Source organism: Lynx rufus, unplaced genomic scaffold (assembly GCF_022079265.1).
Source record: "Lynx rufus isolate CCGP_SWC_20201006 ecotype Redwood Valley unplaced genomic scaffold, mLynRuf1.p SCAF_3, whole genome shotgun sequence".
In the NCBI taxonomy this organism is placed as follows: Eukaryota; Metazoa; Chordata; class Mammalia; order Carnivora; family Felidae; genus Lynx; species Lynx rufus.
This window is the reverse complement of record NW_025814845.1, coordinates 10,618,827-10,634,783: the sequence shown is the minus strand read 5'-3', so window position 1 is coordinate 10,634,783 and position 15,957 is coordinate 10,618,827. Positions and strand designations below refer to the sequence as shown.

Sequence of the window (15,957 nt, the reverse complement as noted above, 5' to 3'; positions counted from 1 at the left end):
GAAAGATATTTTTGCTGAATATGAAATTCAAATGTGACCGTATACTTTTTAGTACTTTGAAGATGTTGCTCCACTGTCATTTAGTTTGCATTGTTTCTGAAGAGAAGTCTGCTGTCATTCTTATATTTGCTACTCTATTGTTTTTTCCTCTAGTTCTTTGTAAGATTTTATCACTGGTTATCAGCAGTTTGATTATAAATGGGTTTGGCTTTGTTGCCTTTATGTTTTTTCTACCTGGAGTTTTTTTTAACTTCTTGGATATGGGAGTTTAGTTTTTATCATATTTGGAAATATTTCAGCCATACTTTCTTCAAGTATGTTCCTATTCCTCTTGTCTCTACTCTCCTTTTGGGATTCCAATCACATGTATTTTGTTACATAGATCACTGATACGTACTCATTTTTGTTAAATTTTTTAAGTTTATTTATTTATTTTGAGAGCGAGAGCATGCAGGAAGGGCAGAGAGAGGGAGAGAGATAAAGAGAATCCCAACCTGCACTGTCAGCACAGAGTCTAATGCAGGGCTCAAGCTCACAAACCATGAGATCATGACCTGAGCCAAAACCAAGAGACAGACATTCAATCGACTGAGCCACCCAGGCACCCCTTTGTTCATTTTTTTTTATGTTTCATTTTGGATTATGCTATTTCTATGTTTTTAAGTTTGATAACCTTTTCTTTGGGTTGTCTAATCTGCTGTTAATAACACCCAGGATGTTTCATTTCAGAAATTATATTTTCATCTCCAGAAGTTTAAATTTAGTCTTCTTTGTATCTATATTTCCCCTCATGCTCATGCTTTCCTCAGCTTCTTGACTATAATGGAGTATATTTTAAATATCTGCATGAACATCCTTGTGTGCTAATTTTATAATCTGTATTATTTATCAGTTCCTACTGATTGATTTTTCTCCTCATTTTGGATATTTTCCTGTTTTGTACATGCCTGGTAATTTTGGATTGGATGCTAGACATCGTCGGTTTTACATTGTGTGCTGGGGTTGTTTGTTTTTACAGTGCCTTCAATGCTTTGGGGCTCTGTTCTGAGACACCACGAACTTATTAAGAAAAATCTTTATCCTTTCAAATCTTGCTTTTGGGCATTGATAGGCAGCCTATAGTCTAGGACAGTGGTTCTCACTGGGGGATGTCCTACAGGGGATAATTGGTGACATAGGGAGACATTTTGGATTGTCACACCTAGTGGGTAGAGGCCAGTGATTCTGCTAAACATTCTACAGTGCATATTAAGACAGCTCCCCACAAAAAAGAATCACTCAGCCCCAAATGTCAGTAGTGCTGAGGTTGAGAAATCCTGCTCTAGAGCTAATTTTACCCCCACTAGTGAGGCACTACCAATACCTATTCAATGCCGTATGTATTAGGAGATTTATCCATTCTTGCTGGTGGGAACACAAATTTTATCCAGTCCTATATGGGCTCTGGGGATTTTCCAGCTGGTCCTTTTCAGTGGTCTTTTTCACAGCCTTGGGAAACATTCATGCACTGATCAGTATTTATCTACAGATTCCAGGGAACCAATGTTGCTCTTGGGCACTGTCAGTGCAGCTCTGTCTCCTGTTATCTGCCCCACAGACTCTAGTTGCCTTGGTCTCCCTCACCTCCAAACTTTGTCCTCTCATCTCAGGAAGGCTTCCAAGCTTCCTTTGGATTCCTCTTCCTATACTGCAGCCTGGAAACTATTCAGGCAGTAAGCCAGAGCAAGTGTTATGACTTACCTCCTTTGTTCCCTTCTTTCAGGGGTCACTGTCATCCTGTACTTTCTTTCATCCATGGTCTTAAAAATATTTCATATATTTTTGTTCCTGTTACTTCATCATGGCCAGAAGCAGAAGTCTAGATTTATTCTTTTGACAGATATTTATCCAGTTTCTATATGCAAGGTGCTGGAAATAATATGTTGAACAAGACCAATATGTTGTACTCTCATCAAACTTGTATTTTAACTGGAGGGAGGAAAAACATAAGCAGTTTAAGTTCTGTGTCAATGAAATTAGATGGTATAAAGAGTTTTCTAGGAGTAGTTACTTTAGGTTGAGTACACAGGGAAATCCTTTCTGAAGAAGTAATGAGTGAACCTTGGGATGAGTTGAGATGTCTGCGAGATCTTTGATAACTGAAACTGAGTATGGATGAGAACCCCTAAATAGAGATTATAGAAGAAGAAAAGGAAGCCTGGGACTTGGCCTTAAGAAATTCTAAGCCATCCAAGAATAGGATGACTTGGAGTAAAAGGAAGAGGAAAAAGGAAGCCAGTATTGTGTTTTGTATCAAAATCCAAGAAAAATGAGTTTCAAGAAAGAGGTTTACTCTTCTCAGGCTGCCATAACAAAATATCATAGACTGCATGGCTTAAAACAGAGATTTGTTTTCTCACAGTTCTGGAGGCTAGAAAGTCCAAGATCAAGGTCTGGAGGGTTCAGTTTCTGGTGAGAGGTCTCTTGCTGGTTTGCACATAGCTACCTTCCCATTCTCTGGTGTCGTCTTCTCCTTTTATGGAGACAACAAACCCATCAAATTAGGACTCAGATTGTGACCTCATTTTACCTTAGTTACCTCCTAAAGGCCCTGTATTTCTTAATATAGGGGGTTAGGGCTTCAACATATGAATCTGGGGGGTACACGGTTCAGTCTGTAGCAGAGGAAATGGCCATTAGTGTTGAATGTTGTTAGGAAGGCAAAATAGTTGAAAAATTAAGGATCATTCATTAGCTTTATCAATTCATTGGTGACTTTAGTAGGTGTTTTTGTGGAATGAAAGGGCCCGGAAGCCAGACTGGAGTAGGTTAAGAATAGGAGATAAGAAAATGGTGATATCAAGTATGGGATAATTCATTAAAGTAATCTAGCTCTAAACATGAAGAAAATAAAAGATTGAGTGAAGTTTTGTTTTTTAAGGAATGAGAGACCTTGCACTTGTTTAATCATTATCTATTGCTACAGCAATGCTGTATTACAAACCACCCGAAAACTTACTGCCTGAAAGTAAATGAGCACCTACTGCACTCCTATATCTGGGACTGGCAAATAAGGCTAAGAGGTTCTTTTGATTTGGGCCAGGCTCCCTCACATGCCTTTGTACAAGCTGGCTACCAGCTGTGACACCTTAGCCCTGCGCCATACCTCCCACGCTTTCTGCAGGCCAGCCCAGGCAGTGCTCTCCTGGCAAAAGCAGAGGTATACGAGGGAGCATAAGTGACCGAGTAGTTTCTCATGCTTCAGCTTGCATGCCTCCGCCAGTTTACAGTTCATACTTGTTAGCTAACATCTGATCGGCCCAAGCAAGTCACCTGGGTGAGGCCAGAACGAGAGGACATTGCAAAGTGATAAAGAGTAAGTATAGGCATGGGTGAAGAATTTGGGCTGTGAATGCAATTAATCTGCCACAGATGGTATAGTAAAAACAAAACAAAACAAAACAAAACAAAACAAAACAAAAAAAGGGATCATTGATTATAATCATTGTTAAGTTCCTCAGAAGGCAGATGTGAACAGGGTCCAAAATCATTCTAAGTCATGTCAGGCTCAGCAACCTTTCACAATTAGTTGGTTGGCATTATTTTAGATTAATAACTGCTAATTTCTTTTAATATCACATTAATTTAGTACTAAAATTTCCCATTTTATTTTTTATGAGTGTATGTAAATCACATTTGTGTATTTATTGAATATCTGAATACCTGTTATATGTAAGATACTGCTTTAGGCACAGCTGTGTTATACTAATTTAATATACAAGTTAATTAAGAAATTCAGGTAAATGTTTTGTCCTTACATGGCCATTGATCACTTCTAAATCACACAGCAGTGCAAAATGTTCATTGATTTCTGAAGAGAATTGGTTTTGTGCCTTTGCTCTGACTATAATTTCCCTCATTGTATTCTTTCATCCTATTCCTTCAAATAAAAATTCAGGTAGATCTATTTATCAGGAAAAACTATTCTTTTTATTCTAGATGTTTTCTTGTGAATCCCCAATTATGATTTGCTCTAATAATCACGATAACCCTTACTAGTTAAGCACATAATATGCTAATCTTTATATTAAAGTAATTCTCCTAAAATTGGTTGGAGTAAATTGCAAATCTAGGATTCTAATTCAAGAATATGAGACTTCAAAGTCTTACTCTTAACTGCCAGGTTCTTCTGTTCCTCCGCATAACTACATCAAATAATCAAAAGCAAGTCAGAAAAAATGTCTGACTTAAAATCTACCACTTAACAATCTGCCAAGGCCTTTAAATTCTTCAGTATTCTACCAAAAAGAAATTTTACTCTTGAGATAAATTAAGTCTTTAAAAACAAAAAATCTGTACAACCTAACTCTTAACAGAGTTTGCCGGCAAAAGAAAGGATTTACTCATACCTTTGACCTCATGGTCTGCTGGTAGACCATGTTTAACTGGCTAGATCCCTATGGCTCTTAATTTGAATCCCCCACCCACCCCTTTAAGCCCAGAGATTTTAAATTAAATGGTTGTACAATTGCAGAAACAAATTATACACATATCTGTCATCTTTTATCCCACACATGTATCTTTTGACTTTTTGTTAGTAGTACTAATATTAACATTTATTGAGTCCTTATTATGTGTTCAGCCAGGCATTTTACATGCCTTCTCTATGCCACCTGCTTTATATAAACTCATTTACTAATCACATTTCCCTCAAGAGGTGGGTACTCTCATTATCTTCACTTTCCAGTTAAATTGAAGCTTAGAGTTTAGGAAATGTACACTTAGCAGGTGAGTGATTTGATTTGGAATCAGAACTTAGGCTCTACAAAGCCTCCCTCCTTCCCAGTTTACTAAAATCCTTACCCCTTTAGGCCTATTTCAAATGACTTTTCCCCAGTCTCGCCACTGCTAAGATTAAGTTCCCTTCTCTGTTATCCCTTAGTCTTTAGTTACCTCTTCTGTATTTGCTGTGTACTGCTTTTTATTTTGGTAATTCATGAATACTTCTCCCTTCTGCCTCCTTACCGAACTGGAAAACCCTTGAAGACAGACACCATCACACTATTTTATATTCTTAATATATTGGGTAGGTAGCGGTTAGAGTCCAGTAGACCAAGGATTTCATTTTTCCAACTTCTTACTACATCAGAAACATGGGAACACACTTGATGACTTCATAAAGGTTCTCTGATCTAGTTTTGCACATTTAACAACGCTACTGATTTGGATAGATTTGAGGAGAATCAGGCTCAGGGTATAGCTATAATAGCTATTCAGTAAATTTTTACATTAGACTTAACATTAGATGACATCATTTCCAGAGGAAATAAACCAGTCACTCAGAATTTGGAGTTAAAACAAATGAGTTCAAATTCAGTAGTTTCATGTACATTAAGTAACTGTTCTAATTCCAAATCGTATACCAGAATTCAGTTTATCCATGCATACAGCTGACTTTTCTCCCTTTGAAAAGATTAACTTGTTTCTTGAAACCCTTAACCTAAAGAATACTCTTTTGGTAGCTATCAAAAAACATGTCTATGCCCTAACATATTTTCTTTTACCTTGAGAAATTGAAAGATGTAATAGCTCCTTATTTAGTTAAATATGAGGAAACGTGATGCTCTAAATATATCTTTCTAGATACAGTTATGGCTGTAGGCCTTCAGGATGTCTTTCTGTCTGAAATCTGTAGACCAAACACATCTATAGACCAAACAATGCATTAAGTATTTTGAAGAAATAGATAAATGGGTATTAACATGAAGGCAGAATCACGACAGAATTGCAACCCAAGAGTTCGTATGCAGGATAGAGGGATACATCCTAGACTCTGAACTTGCACTTACTAGTTGAGTGACTTTGATATGTCATTTTACTTCTTTGAGCCTCAATGGTGGTTAGAACTGAATAAAATATTGTCAGGGAGGTTTTTAGCATAGTGCCTGGCATGTAGCAACTGCTCTAGAAATGATATTTTCAGACCTGTCCTGATCACACTAAAATTTGTTTCCTGTGATTTGGCTAGTTCACATTAAGGTTTATTGTGTGTATGACAGAGATGAACTATCCCATGTCTCTAGTAATAAGTAAAACAAGTTTGAGTTATTAGAGCTAGATATATGTTAAAAATTCTTTTTGTTAGAATTATCAGTAATCATTAATTTAAGTGTTTATTTTGAGAGAAAGGGAGAGAGCGCAAGCACGAGCTGGGGGAGGGGCTGAGAGGGAGAATCCCAAGCGGGTCCGCACCCAGTGACTCAGTTTATCCTACTCCTAGACATCAACCCCATAGATACAGTTGAATACATAGACATACAAGAATATTCGATTTTCTTGTTCAAAACCTAAAGAAAAAAAGCTTAAAAAGTACATCAAGAAAATTTGAGGGGCACCTGGCTGGCTCAGTCAGAGCCCCACATTGGGTGTAGAGATTATTTTAAAAAAGAAAAAGTTGAGGAACATGTATTAATCTTTCACTTGGTACAAATGTGTATGATTGTGCCATAACCTCCTGACATTAAACCTAACAAGTCCAATTTTTTATCTTACAAATATAAAGGAATATTTGTTAAAAAATTCCTCTAGGTTGCAAATTCTCTGAAAGCATGCACTGTGTCCACCTCCCCATCTTTGTACCTCACAAGTGCTTTCTAGTGGATACTCAATGCAGAATAATTTGGTATAGAAGATAGAATTGAAAAGTGCTTTGGTTATAACTGAAGATGCAGGTTCTTATATTAGTCTGAATGCATCTGGTTAGAACACTCCAAAAAAGAGCAGTTTATTTTTCTATTTTCCTATACCTTAGTTTCCCCATTTTAAAAATGAGTTATCTAGAAAGGTCCCTTCTAGCTCGTATTATTCTAATGCCTCTGTTTCTGGCCCTTGAAGATAGCTATGTTCTTCTACTCAGTACTCTGTAGATAGGTAGTGCCTAAAGTTTGCACACCACTTTTCTTTTTTTTAATGTTTATTTACTTTTGAGAGAGAGCATGAGCGGAGGGCGGGGCAGAGAGAGAGGGAGACACAGAATCCGAAGCAGGCTCCAGGCTCAGAGCTGTCAGTATGGAGCCTGACACGGGCTGAAACTCACAACCTGAGATCATGACCTGAGCCGAAGTTGGACGCTTAACCGACTGAGCCACCCAGGTGCCCCTGCACTCTTTTTTTTTTTTTTTTTCTTCACACCACCTAGTTTTAAGTGGGTATTTATGAATTAAGTATGTCAGTCTATCTATTGGTACTAACGTATAGTGCTTGAACTGGTATTTTCTTCCCATGATGTGTATACTTTTGTGTACTCCTGGAGTTCGTGTACCCAAATTTCGAGTATACTCTCTAGAAAAGTAAATTAATGTTAAAAGTATTAAAAAGAATAATGTAGTTACTAAAGTATTATTCTGATGAATAGCAAAGAGCAAAAATTGTTTTTGTCACCATGATTTGTTGCTTTGTGCCATCATTTTCTTCTTCTGGCATTGATACTTGATATACTTATCTACCAAGCTGTCTTAATATAATTGTATTTTTATAGCTTGCCCTAGAGTTTCTCGGAGGCATACATACACATACTATAAATATGAAGACTGGCAGTCCTTGTAAGATGGAAAAACATTACTGCTTTATCTGAGCTTTGCTGCCTTGAAAAACAAAAATATCTTGAGGTCCATGAGGCTATCAGTCTAATAGTAACCAGTGCAAATGTTTTCAAAAACCAGTCAGGATTTCTGCTATGAATGAGAGTATTGTTTTTTTGGATCTCTTTGTCATATATCAGGCCATGATTTAAGTACGTTCTTATTTATTCACCTCTATGTTCTTTCGGGTTTTTTAAAGTGATTTTCTATATGATGAGTAACCTTTTAGGCTACTTGTAGTTTGTCATTCTGTTTCATACCTATAAACTTGAAAACTATGTTATTTGGTGGAACTGGGAGTCCATTTGCCTGAAGAGAGCTCAGTGGCAACATGACAACTGTTATAACAGGTTAAATCTCTCTGGTTTACTGAACGGCAAATGAGTAGGTTGTTGAGGTTGCAAGGAGAAATCAGGAAAAAGTCACTGATGTCTGGCAGTGGCTGCCACTTAAAACAAGTCACTTAAATACTGCACAGCAGTTTCCTCTTTACTAATAGGAAGAATCATGGACCTGTGGTTGGAGAAAGCTTGTGAATGATGTAGTCCAACTAATAGCTAATGTATAACAAGCTATGAAATAGTTTATAAACATGAGGATCTACATCTGAAAACGTGAATGGGCTATCAATATTATTTTTAAGATGTGGGTTTACATGTCCATTATATGTGGACTAGCTACCCTTTGGACTCTCAAGTTTCTGTGTTTCTAAAGATTCTCTTTAGAGAGCCAGTAGACAAGAATAAGGGAAAGAGGACTATACCAATTTGGTGACTGTAACTTGAGGCGTATCTGTACTTGAGTCTGAGACTCACTTTTATCATTTATCATGAGAAGTATACCAACATTGCTTGGTTTGCTGTGAAATTTATGAGGAACACAGTAAGCTTTCAAAGGTTAATTCCTTCTTGTCTCAAAGTGGCTCTGATCCTGGTAAGTTAAAGGACAAATGAAAAGGGCTGAATCCTACCAAGTTCAGTATGTGAAATGTCCAGAGTATGCTGATGGAATCCATATATGCAGTGGTTTTTGTCCAGTGCTATCTGGGTGACCTTTTAAATACCTGGCTAACATAGGTAAAGTATTCAATTCAGGAAGGAGGCCAGAGGTAAGGAACACAACAAAACTCTGTACTTTCAGAATAAAATGCCCTAATTCTAATGTCTGGAGGTCCCAACAATAAGATGATTGAATTTCTTTTACAAGGTTGGTAATTTATTTGAAATTAAAGAACTAAAATGCTTTACACTTTTTTTTTCCAGCATGCTACAAATGAAAACTGATGAGAAACTGAATTTGTCCGATGGGAATACAGCAAGTTGCCCTTTGAGCCCCATTAAGATGTGCCTTAATCGTCCCATTGAATGGAATCTGAATTTGACAGCAGCATCTCTAGCGAGCTGTACAGTTCATAACCAAAATCTCAAAAGTGAAGAGAAATAGATTACAGTTCTTCTTGCACTATCCTCGTTTTGTACATCATATTCCTTCTGCATTTATCAATTGATCTTGAAATATTTCTAGTCCTGTGATGTCTTTATATTAAATCATTAGCATTAATCATTTTGATTATATTCTTTGTATGTTTTTTTATGTTTTACACCGGACCATTGTGGAATTTTGCAGTACAGATGGATTTTGATGTTTCTCTTTTTAATGGTATTTTGTGAATTTTTTATGCCCTAAATTTAAATACATAATTGTTCCCGGTTTTATTTCTGTGCACAAAGTTTTAATATATAACGCATTATGTGATTTAGAAGGCTAGTATTGTAAAGAGTTGTGATGATGACCTGACCCAGGATATAATAGGTGGATACCAACTACCTCGAAGCAAACTGGTAAAAGGCAAAGGTATCTCTTAGAAGTATATTATCTCCTTCAGAGTTATATATGTATAGAAAAGTTGATCATAGTTTATCATCAAGTAGCATGTTTCCATTCATAGGAGAATTTGAGCTGATCAGTTCTTTCTCTTGTACTTTTAAACCTATAAAATCTGTGGGCTGTAAGATGAATGGCACAATTGCATGTTTACTCGTTAGCAAAGCTGTGCCTCTTACAGACAAGAATACTATTTGGTGTAAGTTACCAGTTTTGAATGAAAAATGGTAAATGGATTTACATCTATTGATTTTACTGTATTTTAGCCATTTAAGTGTAAAATGTCTTTTAAAATCAGGATAATATTCCTTACCTTTAACTATAATTGTGCAAAAGCATAGCTTCAGCAGTGGCTTATGTGATTGTGTCTAAAACTTGAATAGTAAGAATCCTAAAGGTTTGGTGCTTACATTTATTTTTCCCCATGCCAGAGGAAAGCAGCTTTGGTATGGTGGTCCGTGTAAGTATGTAAGAACATGGCTCCTTCCCTTTGGATAGCCCGGCTGTAGGGTAAATGGGATTTAGTTTATGGTGTTTCTAAAGACTTTTCCTTATAGCACATTCTGTGTACACTTTATGTCCTTATTTCTCCCTTTACCCCACCCACAAAAATTATTTTTAAAGTGACAGGGATTTAACAAAAGAAGACTTACATAAGGAATTTGAAGCACAGAAAGACACAGAGCCAACAAAATAAAAAACAATCATCTATTTTTTATTGTTTTATATCACCACCATATCTGCCTTTTCCTTTTGCTTAATAAGCATTCTTACTTTGTAACTTTCAGACTCCTTTTATATTTCTGAGTTTTATAAAGCACACAAATGTATGTAATATAGCAATCTGGTTCTAAAAAGCACAACGATCTTAATTTAGCTCTTACAACATCACCTTAAAAAAAAATGGCCTCTAGTGAATAAACCTTAAAAAGCACAATCATTATTAGTACAGATCCAATGTTTGTTAGGACATTTCTGTTCTGGATAATAAAGAGAAAAGGTAATTACCGGAGAGAGAAGAACGTGCATTTTGCTGGGTGTTGCAGCAGGAAACAGGGCTCAGTTCACACGCTAGAAGTTCCCCAAGTCAGGCAAGTGCCAGTTTGAGAAGAAAAGTGAAATGGACAGTGACAGAACAAGTGCTCATAAACTAGTACGTAAAGGATTTCCTGTCACACTTTTCTCACTAGCATTCTCTTTTATTCACAATATTATTTTGTTATGCCAAAAACACAGAAAGCAACTCCAGCATTAATATGTGTAAAGGGGGGGGGCACCCAGTTGGCTCAGTCGGTAGAGCAGGTGACTCTTGATTTTGGGGTCATGAGTTCAAGCCCCACACTGGGTATAGGGATTACTTATATATACATATACATATATGTGAACATCTCCCTAACCCAAGAAACACCATCACAACCATAAGCAAACGAGGGCTCTCAGATACAAATATTTTAAGAAGAGAAATTACCCATTCAGGTAGCATTACCAAAATATTTTTAGTGTAAGAATCACAAAACAAAATTATCAAAATAACTTTGACTTAGATGCTGGGTACTTTAAGTTCATTGTACTGTTCCTCCCTGAAGGTAAGCTCCTTTCTAGCCAGTTTGTGGTACTTCATTTGCCCTTGAGATGTCCCTTTTTAATGTGTTCTGAAGTGTTTTCATTGATGTTGCATGGGCCCCACCTAAATCAAAGCTTCCTAAATGCAAGCTACTAGCTAGTTACACTGAAAAGCTGTCCATAATGCCATACTAAACATGAGAGTTCATAAGCATCCCCTGGAAACCTACTGAAGCAGCAGGTTCCTAGGCCCACCTTAGATCCTGATTAAATCCACGTGACTGATGCAGGTGTCCGTGGAGCACACTGACAGGCGCTGTCCTGATGCTTCAGTACAGGCAAAGTAATGAATCGCACAGCACAAATTGCTACATGAGGCATTTTCTAATTTTGATACAAGAGTAACTGTATTAGAGCAGAGAACTGAACATAATTTTAAAGGACATGGTCAAAAGGACTTCACCTCCATCATCTCTTCTCCTAACTTGTATCTTCATTGAGAAACTGTGCAAGGTTAACTTTACTTTTTTCTAGTGCTGCTGTTTTGGCTCGTCTTGGTAATCTCCTCTTCATTTCTGATTCTGGCTCTGGAACTTCAGGGTCACTAAATAGATGTTGAAAATACACCAATTTAAATACAAGCTTTAAACCCTCAAGTTTATTTATCAATAAAACTTTGCTTCTGTCATTTTATCAGTGTGTAATTGATATCCTGATTTCACTAGGTTTAAAACTAAAGCCAAAAAGACTAACTGGCTATCCTGACAAGTAAATCATGGGAAACCTAGGTAATTGCTTTTTATATCTATATAGAACCTTGTGTTATAAAGAAAAAAACAAATTTTGTAATGAAGCGTGTGATTAAACAGGAACAACTGCCCAAAAGAATTCTGGAGGACAACACAAAGTGAAAAAAAAATTTAAGTTCTCTGAATTAAGGCAATAAATTCTTAAAACACTCTGGAAATAGCAAGTTTCCTGAAAACATTTTAAATTTAGTCAAAATTTAACCTAAAGTTCTATACTAACAGTATACACATTACAGTTTTACCAATGAATAGATGAATTCAAGAGAACTTTCAGCTTCCAGCAGTGGCTTAATTTGCAGAATCTAAAAGTAAACACTATACCACAAATATATGCAATTTACAATTATAGAATAATCCTGCTATGTCAAGAACACAAATCTAAATCCTAAGAGTTTGCTAATTCAGTATCAGAGGAGTCATACATCCAATCACATAATCAGAAGTATACATGGAAATATAAATTGAAAGGATGTATTAAAGATGACCACCTAGGACTAGGAGCCATCCCAGTAGGAAAAGCACACAGCCATGGGAGGTCAAATGCCCTTGATAATGGAATTTGAGATATGAGATATATATCTCCAAGACCTCGCTATTTACAGTTTCCACTGAGTATTGTGTTACACACTGAGCTTTTCACAGTGGAAGGAAACTACATTTTTTTTCTTTTTCTAGACAAAAAAAAAAAAAAAAAAGGCCTCTACATTTTCTAGATGTGCGTGGCATACCTTTCAGAGTCAACCTGAGCGGTATGGTGTCTCCTGTTCATCCTAGCTGAAGCTGTCACTTTTCTCTGTCCTTAAAGAAAGTATAGAATTCATTATTAAAATTTATTACCATTTCTGGGCTACTCAAATCCTTTCTTTTCCCTCTAAAACACATTTCCTCCTAGATTCCAGCCATTTATTCATTTTTTTGGTAAGCTTGGATAATAGGCAAGGGAAAATATGGAAATCAAATTATAAGGAAGCAAATTTTAAATATATTTGAGAGAAAGAAGAATGTGAAAAATAAGCTATATAAACAGAAGTACTTCTATTACGGCTACAGCCTAAGACATATGGAGAAACATGAATATTAAGATTAGAAAAGTAGGGTAAGCCCAGAAAGGCTTAAGCCCATAACAGGTCCGAAAGAAAGAGAATTTAGTGGCTTGTAAAATATTCAGATGTATACATGGCCAATTCAAATACGTGTTCTAAAACATTTTTCAGTGTAAAAACTAGACCTTTTAACAATATGCTGAAGATTGCAAAAATTCCACTTGCTAGAAATTTATAAGGTTAAGAAGACAAAGCTTATTAGCCTGTGATGCTCCTCGATTATGATAAGAATCTGATCACTCAGTATGAATATTTGGTTGAAATTTATACACCCTATTTATTCATGTTTTTCTCCAAAACCTTACATATTTGCTCATAATACGGCTAGCCCTGAGAAAACATCCAACAATATGGGACTACTTTGGAACAACACCCAACAATAAGCATTTAAATAACTGGCTACAAAAATATTATGGCCAGATTCCATTTAGAAAAAAAATTAAATCTGCATAGGAAAGGGTCTCAAAATTGTTTTTTTTTTTTTTTTAAGAATTCAAATAATGGTTGGTTCATGGGTGGGATTATTAGTGTTCTTTATATTAGTTTGCTGCATGTATTTTCTGATTCTTCTGTAATAAGCATGAACTGCTTTTGTAATAATAATAAAATAATAAAAAGATCTTGAATTTCAGATTTTTTCCAAGTGATCCCTTGATAGTCAACATTTACTTTATTCCAACAAAGCCCCTATTGTTGGATATTCCTTGGGAAATAAATTATGTTAAGAAATTATGAAATAAAATGGGAAAAAGGAAAACAGAAGCCCTATAGGGAAAAAAGGACAAAACTACTTAACATATAAGGATAGAATACAAACAACTGCTAACATAAAATCATCAATGATCATTTGATAAAAAAAATTTTAATTTAACCCAAATAGTCCTTTACAATATGATACACTGCATCCTATCTCTTTCGGTCAAAAGCACTTGGAGCAACACTGATATAATCTTTCAGACATGGAGCAAAACCTAATATCCACTGAAAGAACTGAAAATAAAGTTAAGGATATCCGAGACATTTAAAAATCTTTATCAATAAGGAAACTTGCAAAATGAGTATTTCATTGGAAAACAAAATTGCAAACTTTTATTATACTCAATCCATACACTACCTCTGTTAGTCTTCTGCTGAGTGGATTTTGATGCTCCAGTTGCTTTTACATCCCTGAGAGGGGTTCTATATGCTTCTTTACGATTTTCTAGTAAAGGAAATAATACAACAATGTAAATCTTAAAAAGCTTCATTAATTACTTTAAATGGTCTTTCTAAATCAATTTTTCATAAAACAGAAATAACAACCAGTACAATTAACAGCTACTGAAAATGAAAAGCATCATAAACCAGTTTCAAAAAAAATGTGAATACTGTAAAGTAAGCAAACAAAACCCCTAAGATAGTACGCAGTCATGTGGTGAAAAATGTACACATTAAAAAAACGAAGTAGAATAAACACTTATCAGTAATTTGTTTTCCAGGGGAATTAGAAAATTTTTTCTTTCATTTCTGAAATCGAACCACATGCTAGAGGAGAAAAAATGTGCTTCAGTAAAGATGAAAAGGAGAGAATATGAATACACAGGTTAGTATGTTATTACCATCTTCAATTTGAAAACCAGTCATATTCATGTTGGCATCCTGTGCTGCTACCACTTGGTCACCATACTCTTTATTTCCTTTTTCTAACTGAATCTTGATTTTCTCCAGAGCTCTCAGACATGTCCTATCTTTTACTTCCTATAATAGAAAACATTATTAACACTTTTTTTAATACAGCATTTCCTAATCTCTCAAAAAGCTACATACTGTTATTAAGTAGTTTAAAAACATGTTAGGGACGCCTGGGTGGCTCAGTCAGTTAAGCGTCCGACTTTGGCTCAGGTCATGATCTCACAGTTCATGGGTTTGAGTCCCATGGCACGCTCCTTGCAGACAGCTTGGAGCCTGGGGCCTGCTTCAGATTCTGTGTCTCCCTCTCTCTCTGCCCCTCCCCCAGCTCACACTCCCTCCCTCTCCTTCTCTCTCTCAAAAATAACCATTAAAAAAATTTTTTTTTAATTCTATTAAATTTATGAAGGAAACATTTACTTCAAATGAGCAGTTTGCCAACGTATGTATAATTTAATACAAGCACATAAAGTCTACTTTGATAAAAAAAATTTATGCACGTTAAGAGTAATTAGAAACTACTTTACCTCCAGCATCTCATTCAACAGAAACAAAAGATCTTGAGCAAGATTGCTACTGAGTTCTAAAGAACTCAAGGCTTTTGTATAGACCCGAATTTCTGGTGAACATGGACATGTTAAGATCTCATTGCAAATTTTTATAGCCAAATTGTCATGAACTGTTAACGCCTAGAAGATCAAGAGAAAAAGCTTTGTAAATGCAAAATGGTATCATTACAATATAGTTCCCTACACATCTAACAAGCATTTCCAACTAATTATCTTGCCATAATCCCAAATGCAAAATTTCTAAAACCAAATTTAACATATTCCTTGCAAACTGAACTGCCCCTCGCCCCTTTTTCTAGAAGATGCTGTGGTACAGGACCGAGATCTGCCCCCTTCACAACTAAAGCATTCATCCTCCAGCTACTATGAGTTCTGGAGGCTAAAAGTTCCCACGTGCAGAACTGATCCAGGCTGAAGACAGTGGGGCCCTGCCACATTCTTAGTTCACATTCAGTGGCTGGAAGATGTACGGGTACAACAGCTCAGCCTTGTCTCAATTCTGGACAACTCAAAGGACTATCCCAGTTCTAGAACTACCTATGGGATGAGTTGGGACTTTAAGACTTCATGACAGTTCAACTTCTTTCTCTCCCCCAACCTACTTCCCTCACTTTCACATTAAAAGATGTCAACACCTTCTTCGAGGTCTTCTGTAACCCATACTGGGTTATCTGGGACTCCATCTTCCTTGCCTCTCCAAGCTCTTTCTTCATGGCTTTTATACCCACAATCTTCTTCCATC

General features: G+C 36.2%; 2 protein-coding genes across 5 annotated transcripts in view; one reads left to right on the top strand and one right to left on the bottom strand.

Moving 5' to 3' along the window:
- Nucleotides 1–9,179, top strand: part of LCORL (ligand dependent nuclear receptor corepressor like) — a 164,425-nt gene extending 155,246 nt beyond the window's left edge. The window contains exon 7 of one of the 3 annotated variants that reach the window (XM_047090449.1): nucleotides 8,882–9,179. In XM_047090449.1, the coding sequence (XP_046946405.1) occupies nucleotides 8,882–9,062 (181 nt within the window). In that variant the 3' untranslated portion in view covers nucleotides 9,063–9,179. The remainder of the gene's footprint in view (nucleotides 1–8,881) is intronic. The other 2 variants (XM_047090447.1, XM_047090446.1) reach the window with 2 other exon arrangements.
- A 2,366-nt stretch (nucleotides 9,180–11,545) lies between these two features.
- Nucleotides 11,546–15,957, bottom strand: part of NCAPG (non-SMC condensin I complex subunit G) — a 45,169-nt gene continuing 40,757 nt past the window's right edge. For both annotated transcript variants that reach the window (XM_047090452.1, XM_047090454.1), the window contains 5 exons: nucleotides 15,174–15,335; nucleotides 14,577–14,715; nucleotides 14,093–14,179; nucleotides 12,604–12,673; nucleotides 11,546–11,670 (listed from right to left, as the gene is read on the bottom strand). In XM_047090452.1, coding sequence (XP_046946408.1) covers nucleotides 11,547–11,670; nucleotides 12,604–12,673; nucleotides 14,093–14,179; nucleotides 14,577–14,715; nucleotides 15,174–15,335 — 582 coding nt within the window. In that variant the 3' untranslated portion in view covers nucleotide 11,546. The remainder of the gene's footprint in view (nucleotides 11,671–12,603; nucleotides 12,674–14,092; nucleotides 14,180–14,576; nucleotides 14,716–15,173; nucleotides 15,336–15,957) is intronic.